The sequence below is a fragment of the Nerophis lumbriciformis genome, linkage group LG04, assembly GCF_033978685.3.
Source record: "Nerophis lumbriciformis linkage group LG04, RoL_Nlum_v2.1, whole genome shotgun sequence".
NCBI lineage: Eukaryota > Metazoa > Chordata > Actinopteri > Syngnathiformes > Syngnathidae > Nerophis > Nerophis lumbriciformis.
The window spans coordinates 34,835,737-34,853,891 of record NC_084551.2 but is presented as its reverse complement, the minus strand read 5'-3'; the positions used below and the strand labels follow the sequence as shown (position 1 = coordinate 34,853,891).

Genomic DNA, 18,155 nt, shown 5'->3' with positions numbered 1-18,155 from the left:
CGTTGACGATTATGAGGACAAAAATTATTAGTGAACAAAATTAACACTGCTTTTACTGAACAGTTCCTCCAACTAAGATGTTTCTTCCGTGTTTAAAAACTGTGAGTGTGTTAGACCCCCCACCCCGTCTGTGCATGGAGAAGGAAGAGAAGGAGGGACACGCACATCGCTGCAGTGATTAGTGACACTCCCGCTGTCAGGTTCAAATACAGGACATCTGTTACACAAGACAAAAGGCAAGGAATCAAACAGAGACAGAATTCAATTTGGACTCAATTGAGGAGAGACGGCTTCAACCTGTAACCTCTTACAGTGTCTTAGCACGCTCTGACCAAGAAGGTTCTCGTCTCCTCTTTTAATTCAGATCTTCCATGTTCACGCACCAACATATGTCACAATAGGAATGGGGAGATATGTAAAACAGTCATTGTTTTTGGTCGCTTTGAAGTCCAAGAAGAGGACTTCTCGGGCTTGGCTCTTCCTGGATCCAGCTGGGGCAGGTGTTGGAGGACAATGGACAACCCCTCCCGTCTCCTGTCCACAGTGACTTCAAGAAGGCAGCGTGTCGTAAATAGCGTTGACCAAATAGAGGGAAGAGAGTTTGTGAATTACTTCAAAGAGAGTTCGTTTAACACTTCAAAGAGAGTTCCTCCAGGAGTTGAGCACATCCTGCCATCTGTCCGTGCTGAACTCACAGTGGCGTTTCTCGAGCCTTCATCCTTTTGTTAGGCCTCGAAATACAGCATTCATAATACAACATTTGAAATACAGCATTCATAATACAACATTTCTTTTGTGATAACTTACAAACAATTATTCCAACATTTCCCCCCTGTTTATCGCAAAAACCTCCCCAGATTCTCTTCATCCCCAATAACTTCTTCTTGCGATTTTCAGTTAACGGTTCATTTTCCTAGGGCCAAGTTATGTTTACACTCAGAGTTCAACATCAATTTTTCTCATCGTTACTGGGTCTGGAAACAGATCAGGAACACCATCCAGGTAGGTATCCCCATCATCAGATTCATCTTCCTTATCGTCCGCCAGGAGGTGCATCTGAACAGCTTTATCATCTGCTGGGCTAATCGCTGTGGTAATCAGACGGTTAAGCAGAGAACGCAGACAGGGAATACAACAACATCCACACAACGTCAGTATTGCTACAAACACGGCCATAGATACTAGAATTGATGATACCAAAGACTTGTATTTGCCGAAACCGTCCATCCACCCATCCCACATAGATGTATCTATGCCTGAGTGCTCTTTCATTTTACCGTTGAGGGTGCGAAGGCCTTCCAGTGCTTTGGTCAGGCTACCTTCTGCATCGGTGTTGTTTGGTATGAACGTGCAACACTGTTCACCAAATATTGCGCACACACCCCCTCTTTCCGCTAACAACATGTCCAGCGCCATACGGTTTTGAAAGGCCATAAGGGAGGTGGCGGCGAGTTGATCAGCGACTGCTTCAAGTCCGGCCTGTGTCCAATTTCCCAATCTCTGTACGTTGTAGTGGACATAGTTTATTCTGTCAACATTCTTGTTAATCGTACACCACCAGTAGACGGATGATTCAAATTCAGCTGCAACTTGATTTACCAATTTATAGTCGTCAGATACACCTCTTGGACACCCATCAATATAAGTTGGATCTACAACACTTTGCCAGTTTACATCATGTCTAATTATTTTCCAATGTTCAGATATCAAACTGTTCAGGCGTGTTATACTTTTACTATGTGTATGCAGTTATCTGATGATACGTTTCCTAACTGTTGTACAGAGTCTTGCATGTTAATGCAGGTATAATTAGCTTTTTTCACATATTTATCAAATATTGGTTTCTGTTTTGTCTCTTTAGCTACAGGGTCAATTTTGTTTTGCTCATTACTTCAATTCAACTTTTTTTTTTTTTTGACTCATCTTGAGTAATTGTCTGGGCTTATACATACAACACAATCAGTTTTTGTAGCCTTTCCCACTTGCTCCGCCATAAGGAACAAATTAATTACCAAAACAGGAACCAATTATTATCAAACTTTGACACACCATCAAATGGTATGCTTACAACTTTGTCACAGTGGAATTTGTAGTGTGCTAGTTAACATGTCCCTTTGATAACACAAATACAATTCCAAATACTTTTTTTCCATTATATGACCTTTTTAAATACAATCCCAAATACTTTTTCCCATTACTGTTTTTCTGGCATGGGTTTTCTGGCATTTTTTTTTTCACTAATGGGGTTACTCCGAATCCTCTCATTGCCCGTCTTCTAATACGACCTCCCCTGTGAGTGTATTTTACTTCTTGATTCTGCCAGTGGTTTGGGTTTACTATGGGTGCAGTATCATTTTGTTTCCTGAGTTCTACATTTTACTCAGATTCCCAAGTGAAACATATTAGGGGGGCAGGGCTGACCAGTACCAATATCGTTAACCCATATGTTTATGGACCGTCTGAGCAATTGGGGTGTCATTTCTGCTGATTCACTCCTCTACCAAGGTCAGTGGTTTGGCTCAACTCTAGTCATCGTGTGCGTCCACACTATTACCAGACTTTGCTTCCCTTGCCTTATTGGATGATTCAACAGAAATGACCTTTTTACAATGTACTAAGTGTACCCAGGTTGGTCTTTCCACTATCTTTCAAATGGTGTTAGTCCTGTTGTACTTGTAATGTTAATGTACATTTTTACTAAATATTTGCATAATGCTTTTGCTACTGTCAGCACATCTGCTTTTCCTTTAGGAAATATTTCTAACTACTTTGAAAATGCATCTACTATGACCAGACAATAATGTTTTCCTTCACTCTTATTTAGTTAATTGCATAGATGTTTTATACAATTTTTTTTATAAGAATTAAACTATAGGAAGTATAGTACTTCTGTATAAGGGCATTCATATCCCTCCTGTTGAGCCATGAGTTCAACCTTGGCTCAATATTGCTGCTCACTTATACCGATTTTTCTTTGTAAGATTGGTTTATTGTCTGGACATACATAGATGTCTTTTTTGTTCAACATCATCCTCATAATTTCTTTGTATTCCTTTCATTGCTTGTCTCAATATATTGGTCAACTTGTTTTTGTAGTTCTTACAGCGTTTTTCAGCATTCTCTGTTCTTGATTTGATAAACGCCTTACAAAGTCTATTTTTCTTTTTACATGCATTTTTCAAACTGTTTATCATCCAAGGTGCATTATTTTGCCTTTGTTTAGATCTGCATGGAACCTCAGGACAATGCTTGTTATACATATTACTTTATGCATTTTTTAAGTAATGTTTTAAACTCACTTAACTGTCTATATGCTACTTAATCTATACTTTTAAACTCTGAATTTACATTCTTCCCATAATCTAACTTAAGAATGTTATACTACACTTCAAAGTTAAACCTACTTTAAATTTACATGTAATAAATTCACTTCCACACCTCCCCCACTGCGCCACGCACACACACACACACACACACACATGGTGATGTGTAAGTGGTGAGTGCACTCTTAAGGGCAAAGGTCAGCAACACTTGAGCTTCTCTCCTTTTTTTTTTTTTTTTCTTCCCTCAGCTAATAAACATGTAACCCACTTTATCATTTTATCATACTATACCTCTCAACTCTTATTATAGTTATTAATCTAGGTTTTTATTTGTTCCATTATTTAATTATACATATATATATTTGTATATATAAAAGCGCTCTTTATATATCCAAACATACATGTATATCTTCAGTCTACCTTTTCTTCAGCTCTTATTTCAATACCCCCATTATCTCTCTTTCGCATTAGTTTATTTCATTTTGCATTAATTCTTATTGATTTTTCCCCATTTCTTCATTTCTTTTTACTTTTCTCTCACGTTAGCACTTTGAGATTATTCTCCTATTTGCTTTTTCCTTTAACCTATTTTTATTTTTATTTGAACCTCCAGGGTTTTTACACAATTTGTACCTGGAAAGATACACACTTAAACACACACTTAACAAACAAACAAACAAACACATTTGCAGCGATCTTACCACTAATGGCATACGCTGACAACATGACTAATTGGTGTCGTCTTTTAACAGTCATGCTGAGTTACTTTGATTTTTTTTTTCCCAGGACAGTTTCTTGCAAAATGTCCTTCTCTGCTTCAACGCCAACATGCAGTAGGGTCTAACCGCTGACGTTGTGGTTGTTGTCTTCTATTTTGGTTTAAATAGATTGTAATAGACCATATTAGATCTGCGTTTCTTTGTGTCCCTCTTTCCATTTTGAGAATTTGGAGTAATCCGTCGCCCCATACAGAGCTGAAACTTATAAGGATTACTTTTGTTTTTGTTGTAAGATAGTGGTTTAATTTATTATTGTGGTACACGTCGCTTCTACTGGAGATGGTTCCCCAGTGGAGGTGTCTTGCCTAGAGCATCCACAATAACCCACTATTTACTTCTCACAACTTTCATATGGAGTGATAGCCTAATGGCGATTACTCCCACACACTCTCACATTCACACCTTTCAGTATATTGATCTACGGAAATTTCAATGTATATTACATGCGGACTCCGTCGCCCTCCAGGTTATTGTTTTTTCACGGACAAAATTCAGTTTTTTATTCTGAATAGACCATTTTAGGTCTGTTGGACTCCGACGTCCCCAGGATAATGGTTCACGGATATTTCAAATTATTGTGGGCTCCGACACCCCCTAGTATGTTTGTTTATGGATATTACGGATTCCAGTTTTCGCGGTTCCGTTTACCTGCAGTCTTTTGGCCTCTTCAGTTTTTTTCTTAATTCAGTTTTTATTTAAAATTTTAATACTCACGGACGTTGGACTCCGACGTCCCTCTAATTTGGCCTTTTTACCTGTTAGAGCCTAGGATTTACAGGGTTTGTCTATGCGTCGTAACCCTCAGTCTTTTGCCTCTTCAGTTTTTATCTTAATTCAGTTTTTATTTAAAATGTTAATACTCACGGACGTTGGACTCCGACGTCCCTCTAATTTGGCCTTTTTACCTGTTAGAGCCTAGGATTTACAGGGTTTGTTTTACCTGTTAGAGCCTAGGATTTACAGGGTTTGTCTATGCGTCGTAACCCTCAGTCACACGCTTTCTCTCAGTCGTTTCTTTCTTCGTCAATTTAAAACGTACTCACTGCTCTCTGCCTTCCTTCCTGTTGTCCTCGGATTTTCCGTCAATCTTTCAATTCCAGCCCGAAATGAAGAAAAAGCAGTTCCTCAATCAGGATTTGGTTGCCATGGTCCTCTGGTTTCACTCACTCATGCTGGAATCGTCAGACGTGTTGGAATCCGGCTCGAAGGACCAATTAGATGTCAGGTTCAAATACAGGACATCTGTTACACAAGACAAAAGGCAAGGAATCAAACAGAGACAGAATTCAATTTGGACTCAATTGAGGAGAGACGGCTTCAACCTGTAACCTCTTACAGTGTCTTAGCACGCTCTGACCAAGAAGGTTCTCGTCTCCTCTTTTAATTCAGATCTTCCATGTTCACGCACCAACATATGTCACAATAGGAATGGGGAGATATGTAAAACAGTCATTGTTTTTGGTCGCTTTGAAGTCCAAGAAGAGGACTTCTCGGGCTTGGCTCTTCCTGGATCCAGCTGGGGCAGGTGTTGGAGGACAATGGACAACCCCTCCCGTCTCCTGTCCACAGTGACTTCAAGAAGGCAGCGTGTCGTAAATAGCGTTGACCAAATAGAGGGAAGAGAGTTTGTGAATTACTTCAAAGAGAGTTCGTTTAACACTTCAAAGAGAGTTCCTCCAGGAGTTGAGCACATCCTGCCATCTGTCCGTGCTGAACTCACAGTGGCGTTTCTCGAGCCTTCATCCTTTTGTTAGGCCTCGAAATACAGCATTCATAATACAACATTTGAAATACAGCATTCATAATACAACATTTCTTTTGTGATAACTTACAAACAATTATTCCAACACCCGCGTCAATCACTTGTCCATTTGGTTATGTTTGATCTTATTTCAAACATTGTACACAAATGTGTAAAGGTTTTAGTTTAGTCTAGGGATGTCCGATAATATCGGCCTGCCGATATTATCGGCCGATAAATGCGTTAAAATGTAATATTGGAAATTATCGGTATCGTTTTTTTTTAATTATCGGTATCAGTTTTTTATTTTATTTTATTTTTGTAATTTTTTTTATTAAATCAACATAAAAAAACACAAGATACACTTACAATTAGTGCACCAACCCAAAAAACCTCTCTCCCCCATTCACACTCGTTCACACAAAAGGGTTGTTTCTTTCTGTTATTAATATTCTGATTCCTACATTATATATCAATATATATCAATACAGTCTGCAAGGGTATCGGTAATTAAAGAGTTGGACAATATCGGAATATCGGATATCGGCAAAAAGCCATTATCGGACATCCCTAGTTTAGTCCAATTTGGATGGATTTATATTCAGAGCAAAATGCAAATTTAGGGGTTAAAATCAGTATTTGCACGTGTGTGCCTTTTTAAAAAAAATATTAGCACAGCCTATTTTTAGTTGCAAATGCAAATAAATTACACACACTGTACAGTTCTGAGGAAGAAAATGTTTTTATAATATGTGTAAATGATGTCTAAGTGCTTGTGTTATGACCTTCATTAAATCACTTTATTATCAACCGTTTAAAATTTTCGTCATCGTAAAACCGTGATAGATTATCACACTTTGAAAAACTCACAGTGACACTGCTCATTTCGCACAGAAGCAGCGAGTGAGCTAATCGCTTGCTGGCTTAAATGCTAACATGAATAGAAGACGTTTTCAATTAAACACATAAGATTTCAGTGTCTGTAGTAGCATGTTCAACAATACCATGATAATAATAATAACGTGATAATTTTATTCACAATACTAGCGATATGACATTTCCATATACAAACGTAGTTACATCCCAAGTGTGCTGTCATGCAATAATAAACCCGTTATTATTACATTAACACCTCTGACAGCATCAATCAACACTTTGTAAAGACAAAACATTTTATACAACTCGGATAAATTGTGATGTATTATTTTAAAAATAGGAATACATTTAATTAGTCTGTTGAAAATACGATGTAACATTTCTATATTTATTTTGCAATATTTAACACACATTGAGTTATGTTAATCAGCATCTTAAAAGATTTGAGAGCTTAGCAGAATAACATTTTAGATTCAACGTATTTCCAGTTATTTAGATTATAATCTCTGGAATGTGTCTGAGCTGCTGCTCTGTTACATTTGGCATGCATTCATAATTTCAACACTCAACAAAAATACTGACTTGTAAATCTGCTACACAATTATTTTGAGTGGCAGCCACCTTTAACATTGTTTTTGCAAATGTTGCATTTCAAGTGTTATTTAAGAACTGGTTCTTCCATCACTAAAGTTCCCTCGATGTTGTCTAGGTTGATGAACACAGAGAACAGCCTGTTGCAGACCAGGGAGGAGGAAGGCGGGACCTTCGAGCGGACGCTGGTGGCCGCCGAGTTCATTGACTGGCTGGTCCAAGAGGGCGAGATGGCGACCAGGGAGGAGACGGAGCAGCTGGGACGACGCCTCCTCGAGCATGGCATCATCCAGCATGGTGAGGGGGCAGGGGGCGTTGGTTGCATCTCATTTTTGTAAATTGTTTTTTAACTCAAAGCTGTTACTACACGAACAAATATGCACAGATTATAACAGATTGAGGAAATAGCGCTCAAACATCCCATTTACATTATTGGCAATGGGAAGTGGCTATTAAAGTTGTATTCCTTACAATACATCTTATTATATTTATAAAGGCCCAATCTTCTAATGGATCTCATTAGATTGTGCAAGTGTACCTAAAGGCCTACTGAAACCCACTACTACCGACCACGCAGTCTGATAGTTTATATATCAATGATGAAATCTTAACATTGCAACACATGCCAATACGGCCGGGTTAGCTTACTAAAGTGCAATTTTAAATTTCGCGCAAAATATCCTGCTGAAAACGTCTCGGTATGATGACGCCTGCACGTGACATCACGGATTGTAGAGGACATTTTGGGACAGCATGGTGGCCAGTTATTAAGTCGTCTGTTTTCATCGCAAAATTCCACAGTATTCTGGACATCTGTGTTGGTGAATCTTTTGCAATTTGTTCAATGAACAATGGAGACAGCAAAGAAGAAAGCTGTAGGTGGGAAGCGGTGTATTGCGGCAGGTGTTGTGCCGGATAACGCACCCCCGCCGTAGAATGCACACCCTGACTGTTTTGCCGGATAACACAGCCGGTGTTTCATTGTTTACATTCCCGAAAGATGACAGTCAAGCTTTACCATTGGCCTGTGGAGAACTGGGACAACAGAGACTCTTACCAGGAGGACTTTGAGTTGGATACGCAGACGCGGTACCGTGAGTACGCATGCAGCTGCGGCTTCCAAACATTTGATCGCTTGCCCGTACGTGCGTGCCGCTATGTGCATGTCACGTACGTAACTTTGGGGACTTTGGGGAAATATATGTGCTGTATGAACTTTGGGGAGGTGAACGGTACTTTGGGCTGTGGGATTGAGTGTGTTGTGCAGGTGTTTGAGTTGTATTGGCTGGTTATATGGACGGGAGGGGGGAGGTGTTTGTTATGCGGGATTAATTTGTGGCATATTAAATATAAGCCTGGTTGTGTTGTGGCTAATACAGTATATATATGTCTTGTGTTTATTTACTGTTTTAGTCATTCCCAGCTGAATATCAGGTCCCACCCGCCTCTCACAGCATCTTCCCTATCTGAATCGCTTCCACTGCCCTCTAATCAAATCAAATCAAATCAACTTTATTTATAGAGCACATTTAAAATTTACCACAGAGTCCTTCACTCTCACTTTCCTCATCCACGAATCTTTCATCCTCGCTCAAATTAATGGGGAAATCGTCGCTTTCTCAGTCCGAATCGCTCTCGCTGCTGGTGGCCATGATTGTAAACAATGTGCGGATGTGAGGAGCTCCACAACCTGTGACGTCACGCTACTCGTCTGCTACTTCCGGTACAGGCAAGGCTTTTTTATCAGCGACCAAAAGTTGCGAACTTTATCGTCGATGTTCTCTACTAAATCCTTTCAGCAAAAATATGGCAATATCGCGAAATGATCAAGTATGACACATAGAATGGACCTGCTATCCCCGTTTAAATAAGAAAATCATATTTCAGTAGGCCTTTAACAGGACATAAAAGAAAAAAAAAAGAAAACTAAAAATTAATAAAATCAACAGTTTAAATCATAATAATATCAATGATAGTTATTTAATGTTTTTTCTCCCCAAAAATTTTCTCTAAGAAAAAAATGCAAAAAAAGTGCACCATTTTTAAAAAAAAAAATTTTTTTTGATTCTTGAAAATTATGAATCTGTTTATAATTGGAATTTAAAAAAAAAACATTTGGAATTTGAATTATTATTATTTATTTTTTTTGAGCACCCCTAGTATCTAATGTTGTGGCCAAAAAAAGCAGCTCAAATAGGGACCAGAACATAATAACATGATTTTAAAACCACTAAAAAAGAAGAACAATGTTTAACATGAAATCCACTGTTCTGATTGTACAGTATATCTAATTAGGCAATTTGTGGCCTGTGTCAGGCCCCCACATGACATCAAATTGAATTTGTCACTGATGTCAGAGATGCACATCTACACAACATTAAGCTGGACTGGCCTTCACATATTGTTGATGTCTTCCACAGCTTGCACACTATGTGGCTGTGCAGTGTATATACTGTATGTTCCTTTTCAGTAGGAGAGAATGAAGGCAAAGAACTATTTCTCTTTCTGTCTGTGCGTCCCATCTCTCATGAGCTATGATAGACCCAATCATCTCCAAGGCCTTGGAATGTGTGTGTGTGTGTGTGTGTGTGTGTGTGTGTGTGTGTGTGTGTGTGTGTGTGTGTGTGTGTGTGTGTGTGTGTGTGTGTGTGTGTGTTACAACACACATCGCAATGCTTTGTGTGTTGTCACTGAGTCTATGGTAACGGCTTCACAGTGGTCCTCCGTGCTTCAGTCTTGTTTGGATACTTCAAATTACAATTGTTCATCTAAACCGAGGCAACTGTCACAGTGCCAAATGCCGGCTGTTGGCGTGACCCCAAGATGCAGAGACAGCAGGCGACGTGCAGGTAAAATGTAATTAAATGGTCCAAAAAAGAAGGGAGCACCAATGTGGCTCAGCAAGAGACCACAGATAAATACATAAAACTTGCAGTCGGGTGAAAAACATGCATACGGCGTGAACGCGGCTATAGATATAAACAAAACGCAACGCTGCCAATGTGCATTCAATCAATGCAAAACAATGCACCGGCCTCGTCTCAGAAGCAAGGCTGGGAAATACAACACAGTAAGTGGCAACTTAGAAGAGAAAGAGCGGAACAGAAAAATAAGCAAACACAGGAAAAACACAAATAAATAATGACAAAGTCCAAAACTGTCACGTTGGATGAATTGAATTGTAATATATGAAATGAAATAAAGTCCTGTATCAGGCTATATTTTATCAACAGTTTATTAGACAGGCCGTGCTGTATACTGTATTGACCCGAATATAAACGCTTTTTCCAATATGGAGGTCAAATGGGAAAAAGTTAGATGAATAAATGTTTTAATAATTACTTAAATGTGTCATTTATAAATTATTATTGTAAATTAAATACACAAATGTGTTATGTGTAATTAATTTATTTAATCTAAACATAGATTTAATTATTTAAATTGATCAATTTCATTAGTTAATTATTGATTTTATTGCATGATTTCATTCATTATTCCATGATTTAATTAATTATATCATGATTGAATTACTTATTTGATTATATCATGGACCTGTGTGCCAGCGTTTCATGATTTTTGTTTTCATCTGTCAAACTCAGCCATTAAAGTCAGTGGGCAGAGCTAACACAAATCTAGTCCTATGATTGCCTTGGTCTGAAGCCTGGAACTTTGGAGGTTTTTGAAAACATGGCTGCTACAGAGGTGATACTCATATTTATTTATTGACCAGTACTCCTCTGCTTCTTTGGTAACCAATTAGGTGTTAGGAGTAGATCCATGAAGTGCTGACACACATGTTCATGAAATGATTAAATAAATCATGAAATAATGAAAAAAATTAACTTAATAATTAGTTAAATGAATAATAATTAAACAGTAAAATACATAACGAAATGTTTAAATAATGAATTGTACATTTGGAATACATAGATTAACAACATTTAACATTTAATTCCAATTATAATTTATTAATGACACAATAAGTAATTATTTAAATACTTAAATACCAGTTTTGTCCCATTTAACTCTTCATATTTCAAAACTTGGTTTTAGAAAAAAGGCCAAAGCAAAACTTTCTGATAGTACATATATAAAGTATGTGTTTTGGAAACACCTTCTTATATATAGCAGTAAGTGTCATGTCTGTGATCACGTTTTGTTTAAGTTATGTTCTGTTTGGTTTTTGGACTCTTTTTAGTTCCTGTTTTCACTCCCTTGCTTTGTTACCATGTCAACCCATTAGTTGCACCTGTTTTCACGTTCGGACTCACACACCTGTCATCAATCATGTCACTAGTATTTAAGCCTGTCCTTTTCAGTTAGTCTGTCTGGCGACATTACCTCTGTTACGTCTACTAACTCTGTTACCCATGCTACGCTTGCTACCATAGTTTATGCTTCATGCCATGCAAAGTAAGTTTTGTTTTTCCATGTCACAGTTAGCGAGTTTTGTTTTATGTCCATAGTTTCTGTCCATGTGTCAGTATTGTTTTCATAGCCACGTTTGTTCTGCGCCTTGTGCGCACCTTTTGTTTGTTCTTTTGTTAGTGTAAAATTAAATTATGTATTTACCTTCATCCCATGTCCGATCCAATTCCTTTGCATTCCGGGAAAACAAACCATCCCACGGTCCACGTCATGACAGTAAGAAAGAATACATGTACCGTACATATTACATGTTTACCTTTTATTGAAGGCACTTGTTGGCAAAGAGAGCGTTTAATCATGATGAAATGAATCCACTTCAACTTAGTGATTAATGTGCTTAAAACTGTCATGATCCGTGGTCGGATCATGTTTTGTTTAGTTATGTTTGGTTAGTTTTGGACTCCTTTAGTTATTTAAGGGGGGGGGGGCTCTGTCATGATCCGTGGTCGGATCATGTTTTGTTTAGTTATGTTTGGTTAGTTTTGGACTCCTTTAGTTATTGCTTGTGCACCTGTGAGTTTGTTTCATCACCATGATTACTTATTATTTTCACCTGCCGCTTGTGTTCTCGACGCGCACCTGTTTTTCATCACTGACACTATTTAAGCCTGCCTTTCTGTTCACTCGTCCTGTGCTCCTTGTTTGCGGTAAGCTACATCACGTTGGTTTGTTTTCATGTTTCTGAGTCCTGTGCTAAGTTTAGCCTTAGCTTCCCGTGCGTTCGGCACGCTTTTCTTTTGCTTGTTTTTCTGTTTGCCTATAATTTATATAATTAAATCATTTCTTACCCTCACGTTTTTGTCCGGAGTGTCCGTGTTGCACGGAAGGAACGATCCCGCATCAATATGCGACCCCCACGTGACAAAAACATGTCTGATGTACTGACCTGAACCCCATTTGACTGAACTGAACTAGAACGCCTCTCTGACCGAACTAATGCTCTTGTGGATGAATTCCCAGAGACTTTGTGGTTTTGTGAATGACGCTTCATATTTCTGTGGGCGGATAATGAGGTCTTTAGTCACCAATCATCTGACATTCTTTGAACTCTTACCCCTCTTTGGTAAAAAATCCTCCCCTTTTTTCTACCAGTCACCAACCAGCATCACTTTGTGGACGGTCCACTCCTCTTCCAGTTCAGGATGAACTTTCGGAGGAGGCGGCGGCTGATGGAGCTTCTCCATGAGCGAGGCCGCGGCATTCCCGAGAGTCACGACAGCCCCTTCTGTCTCCGCAAACAAAACTCGGACGGAGGCAACACCAGCTTTCTCTCAGGTAGTCTTGTCGTCGTACGCACAACACGTCATCAATCACAATAATAAATATAGTTTCAAACCTTTAACCTCTCTGGCAGTGTCAATCCAACCAGTCTTGTCACTTATGAACAGTGAAACACTATCACCAAGTCATGGTTGTAGGCAACCACAACGTATTCCACTGGACATCATCTGGATTTTCTTATACACTACAAAACACAAGTGGATAATAACTGTAGATCACAGGTTTCAAACTTAAGGGTCAATAAAATACTTCATTTTTTTAACTAAATGCACTTGTTAATCTTGACAGAAAAAAATGCATATCTTTTAAAATTTAATATTATATGATCATGTCATATATATATATGTATATATGTATATATATATATATATATATATATATATATATATATATATATATATATATATATATATATATATATATATATATATATTAATGTATTAGTCAAGGTTTCTGTGGTTTATCCGGAATATACGTTAGGTTGGGAAAAAACACAGAGGCTATATCATCCCGACAAGCCTGTTTCGCAGGTTTCCCTGCTCGTCAAGGGATTTTATATAATAATATAAAATCCCCTGATGAGCAGGGAAACCTGCGACCTAACATATATTCCGCTCTTTATATAATTTTATAAAATCCCCTGACAAGCAGGGAAACCCATCGCAGGGCCAACACAGATAGACAGACAACATTCACACTCACATTCACACACTAGGGCCAATTTAGTGTTGCCAATCAACCTATCCCCAGGTGCATGTCTTTGGAAGTGGGAGGAAGCCGGAGTACCCGGAGGGAACCCACACAGTCACGGGGAGGACATGCAAACTCCACACAGAAAGATCCCGAGCCCAGGATTGAACCCAAGACTACTCAAGACCTTCGTATTGTGAGGCAGATGCACTAACCCCTGTTCCACCGTGCTGCCCATACCGGTACTCATTAAATACTATACTAAAAAAAAGGAAAACCAAAAATTAATAGCAACAGTACCCCAAGAGGGACAAGCAGTAGAAAGTGGATGGATGGAAGTATCAATAATAATGATAATAATATGAATAATATCAATTAAAACATTAAACAACAACAAACTAAATGAATTAAAATAACAGAACAATGAGTATCATTATTATTATCTATCATCACAGCTATTAATGAAGAAAACAATACTATTTACAGTGACTTACATTTGCATTGCTTTTTTATAATGTGATTTTTTTTCCTATTTTATGTTCATTTCATTGATAAAACATTCATATAATGATTCCCATATTTCAAGATTTGACTCATTATTATCTAATCTAAATGCATTTTTTACTGTTCTCTCCATAGCTTGTGTATATCAGTCATTACGAGTGCTTCATATGACATTTTAACTGCTAACATTGTCTCTGTGGTGCATGGTGTTAGTGCTGGGCTGGCAATTTCACATAGAGGGGATCGAATCCCGGTCTAAGTTATACCAGGAAGGAACATATGGAACATTTCATTATGTTAAAATAGTTTTTTTGCATTAAAAACATAACTTATTGCACAATTTATTTCCCATTAAGTTGTTTTAGTACAAAATATGCATCAAATTGAATTCAAATTAAAGCTGCAAGCAGCGATGGACGGGACCGACTTTGACGGCACATAAAATCCAAACCGGAGCAGTAATTAAAACTCTTTGGTCAACTTTTAATCAGAAGGGTTCAATCTCTCTCCTGTGCTAGTTTGAAGCCAACACAACAAACGCGGTCAGAGGAGATAATGTTTGAAAAAAAGGTGACCGGTTTTTACAAAACTTTTGTTCTGAAGGGGGAATTGCAAACTTCCCGTTGACTTTTGCTGGGGGTTGTCAATATATGAAATGTAGGTCTAAGTGACACCTACATAGAGGTTTTCATTTCATGTCTCTAAGACATTCCTACTGGAAGTTACAGGCAGTTTTGTCTGAGTTTTCTACCTAGGAGCAGATGTGTCTGTGTTTTCTTCCTAGGGGGCGCTAGAGCGCAACTTTGAGTTTTGGGGTTGGTTTTTTTATTAGATCACAATTTTTGACAGTCCTGATATGTGTGTCCAGTTTGGTGACTTTTGTAGCATGTTAAGGGGGTCAAATTACAGCTCAAGGAGGCAAAAGTGACTGTTTTTACAAAACGTTTGTTTTGAAGGGGGAATTGCCAACTTCCTATTGATTTTTGCTGAAGGATGTCAATGTATGAAATCTAGGTCTAAGTCAATCTACATAGAGATTTTTGTTTCATGTCTCTACGACATTCCTAACGGAAGTTACAAGCAGTTTTGTCTGTGTTTTTTCCGAGGGGGCGCTAGAGCGCAATTTTGAGTTTTGGGTTGTTTTTTTTTTATTAGATGGCAATTTTTGCCAGTCCTGATGTGTGTGTCAAATATGGTGAGTTTTGAAGCATGTTAAGGGGGTCAAATTACAGCTCAAAGAGGCGGCGGAGTAATAATAATAAAACCTTACAATTACAATAGGGTCCTCTGTCCCAAAGGGACATTGCGGTCCCTAATTAGATTTACATAATGGTAATGGTATTTTTTTTGTAATAGAGTGTAGTGGGCCTTAAAATCAAATACTGCATAGGACTCCAATTTAGCCTACATGTTTTTCATTCAAATTTAGGTTGAAAGTTTTTTTTTTTGGTTCTGATGTCAACAGTGAGTCCGACCAAAGAGATCAAGGTGGTGGTTGGCGTGCGGCGCAGTAGCATGAGCAGCAGCTGTGGCAGCAGCGGGTACTACAGCAGCAGCCCAACACTCAGCAGCAGCCCGCCCGTCCTCTGCAACCCCAAGTCTGGTGAGCAAAGATGCACTCCCACTCCCACTAACAGCAACAATGGTCTCCATCACGTGTCCTCCTTCGAGAGCTTGCAGAGGTCTCATGCGACTAACCTCAATAATGAAAGCACTTAGTGTACACTTAAGGCGATATGAAAACATTTAGCTCTAATGATGTAACAGGAATCATGTGGAGATGAGCAGGAAATCGTGTGGAAGCATTGTCCCTGTGTGTTTGTGTTTCAAGTGTTTCAAGTCTCTTTTGTAGTCACAAAAGCCCCAAACTACGTATATTCACACTTACAGAAACAATGGACAGGAAAGACCCCCCCAGCACACACACTTAAAGAATGTCCCGCCCTCCACACATATTTACAAATAGCACAATTTAGAAGATAACAAGCCCACACACTAGAGCTGTAAAATACACTGGCCGTTTTATTAGGTACACCTGGGCAATCTAAAAGGGTCCAACACAAAAGCTTAATCACAAATTGCACCTTCCGGTATTATGCGGTGCGGTTGTACAGCTCCAGTAATAAACATGTCTTTGAGTTACTGCCTCTTTGATAGTATAAGTCACCATCTATCTGATTCACTCTGTACAGTGTTTCCTATACATTCATTTATTTGTTATTGTTGTTGTTTAAATGCACCTGGTCTGCCAGAGAATAAGAAGACAACTTAGTGACTAGGGGTGTAACAATAAATGGATTTGCAATCTGATATTTCGCTACCGGGCCTTCAGTTTGCTACAGAGACGTACAGAATTTCCATGCAATACGTATTAAAGAGGAATTGTACTTATTTTGTATTTTTGTTTATTGTTCACAATCCTAATGTGAGACAAGCACACATGTTTTTCTTTTTTTATACATTTTAAGTCGTAAATAAACATGAGCAAAAGTCAGCTAACAATGGAAGAAATGGAATTTGCTCTATTTTGCCTATAAAGCGCTCTAAAAAAAACATCCAAAAACCGTTATTTTTTGTTATTTTTTATTATTATTTTTATTTTTTTACATTACAGCCATTTTATTATACAGATTATTATTTTTTTATTTATTTTTATTTTTTTTTTAATTATGAATTTATTAATCAAACAACAAAACAATACACAACAACACCACAACAATGCAATCCAATTCCAAAACCAAACCCGTCCCAGCAACATTAAGAACAACAATAAACAGAGCAATTGAGAACCTTTATCAAGTTTTTATATTAATGCTGTAAGTATATATGTAATGTAGTAGCAGGCACATTCATAATAACATTTGCTCATTGTAAGCATACGATGGCATATTCATTTCACAAACCCATCCCAACAACCCATAATTTCCTTCAACAACAACAACTACCGTATTTTTCGGAGTATAAATCGCTCCGGAGTATAAGTCGCACCTGCCAAAAATGCATAATGAAGAAGGAAAAAAACATATATAAGTCACACTGGAGTATAAGTCTCATTTTTGGGGGAAATTTATTTGATAAAAGCCAACACCAAGAATAGACATTTGAAAGGCAATTTAAAATAAATAAAGAATAGTGAACAACAGGCTGAATAAGTGTACGTTATATGACGCATAAATAACCAACAGAGAATGTGCCTGGTATGTTAACGTAACATATGGTAAGAGTCATTCAAATAACTATAACATATAGAACATGCTATACGTTTACCAAACAATCTGTCACTCCTAATCGCTAAATCCCATGAAATCTTATACGTCTAGTCTCTTACGTGAATGAGCTAAATAATATTATTTGATATTTTACGGTAATGTGTTAATAATTTCACACATAAGTCGCTCCTGAGTATAAGTCGCACCCCCGGCCAAACTATGAAAAAAAACTGCGACTTATAGTCCGAAAAATACGGTATTACTTTTCATGGCAGACTTCATGAAAAACAACAAAGACTATTTTAGGACAAATGATCCAGAATCCCATATTTTTGAGCCTAGATTAACAGAGGGTGAGCTACAAGTTTCAGAAGCTGAGTGCTAAGCAGATTCAGCAAGTAGCAATATTGCTAAATGTTAAACAAGAAATACCAACTATGAAGATAATAAAACAATCACTTACTGTACAGTGTCTGCTCTCGCTGGGATGCCGATTGATGGGATGTATATATCTTCCGGTTTGGATAAAAAATAAATAATAATCCTCACGCAGGTTTAAAAACAAAGGTGAGCGCTTTTTCGTGTTTTACTCGCCATCTCCAGGTATTAGTTGGATGTCAAAGTTGACTAACTTCTTGTTTTATGGCCACATCCTTCTACTATTCAGGTGAGAGGCATGATTTATAATCTGGAATTAACTTTCTCCAACTCAGAGGCAATGCAGCAGTTTATT

The 18,155-nt window shown here is 38.0% G+C and overlaps 1 protein-coding gene across 1 annotated transcript in view; it reads left to right on the top strand.

Moving 5' to 3' along the window:
* Nucleotides 1–18,155, top strand: part of deptor (DEP domain containing MTOR-interacting protein) — a 100,234-nt gene that overhangs the window by 45,779 nt on the left and 36,300 nt on the right. The window contains exons 5-7 of the mRNA XM_061953474.1: nucleotides 7,429–7,607; nucleotides 12,831–13,013; nucleotides 15,679–15,816. Coding sequence (XP_061809458.1) covers nucleotides 7,429–7,607; nucleotides 12,831–13,013; nucleotides 15,679–15,816 — 500 coding nt within the window. The remainder of the gene's footprint in view (nucleotides 1–7,428; nucleotides 7,608–12,830; nucleotides 13,014–15,678; nucleotides 15,817–18,155) is intronic.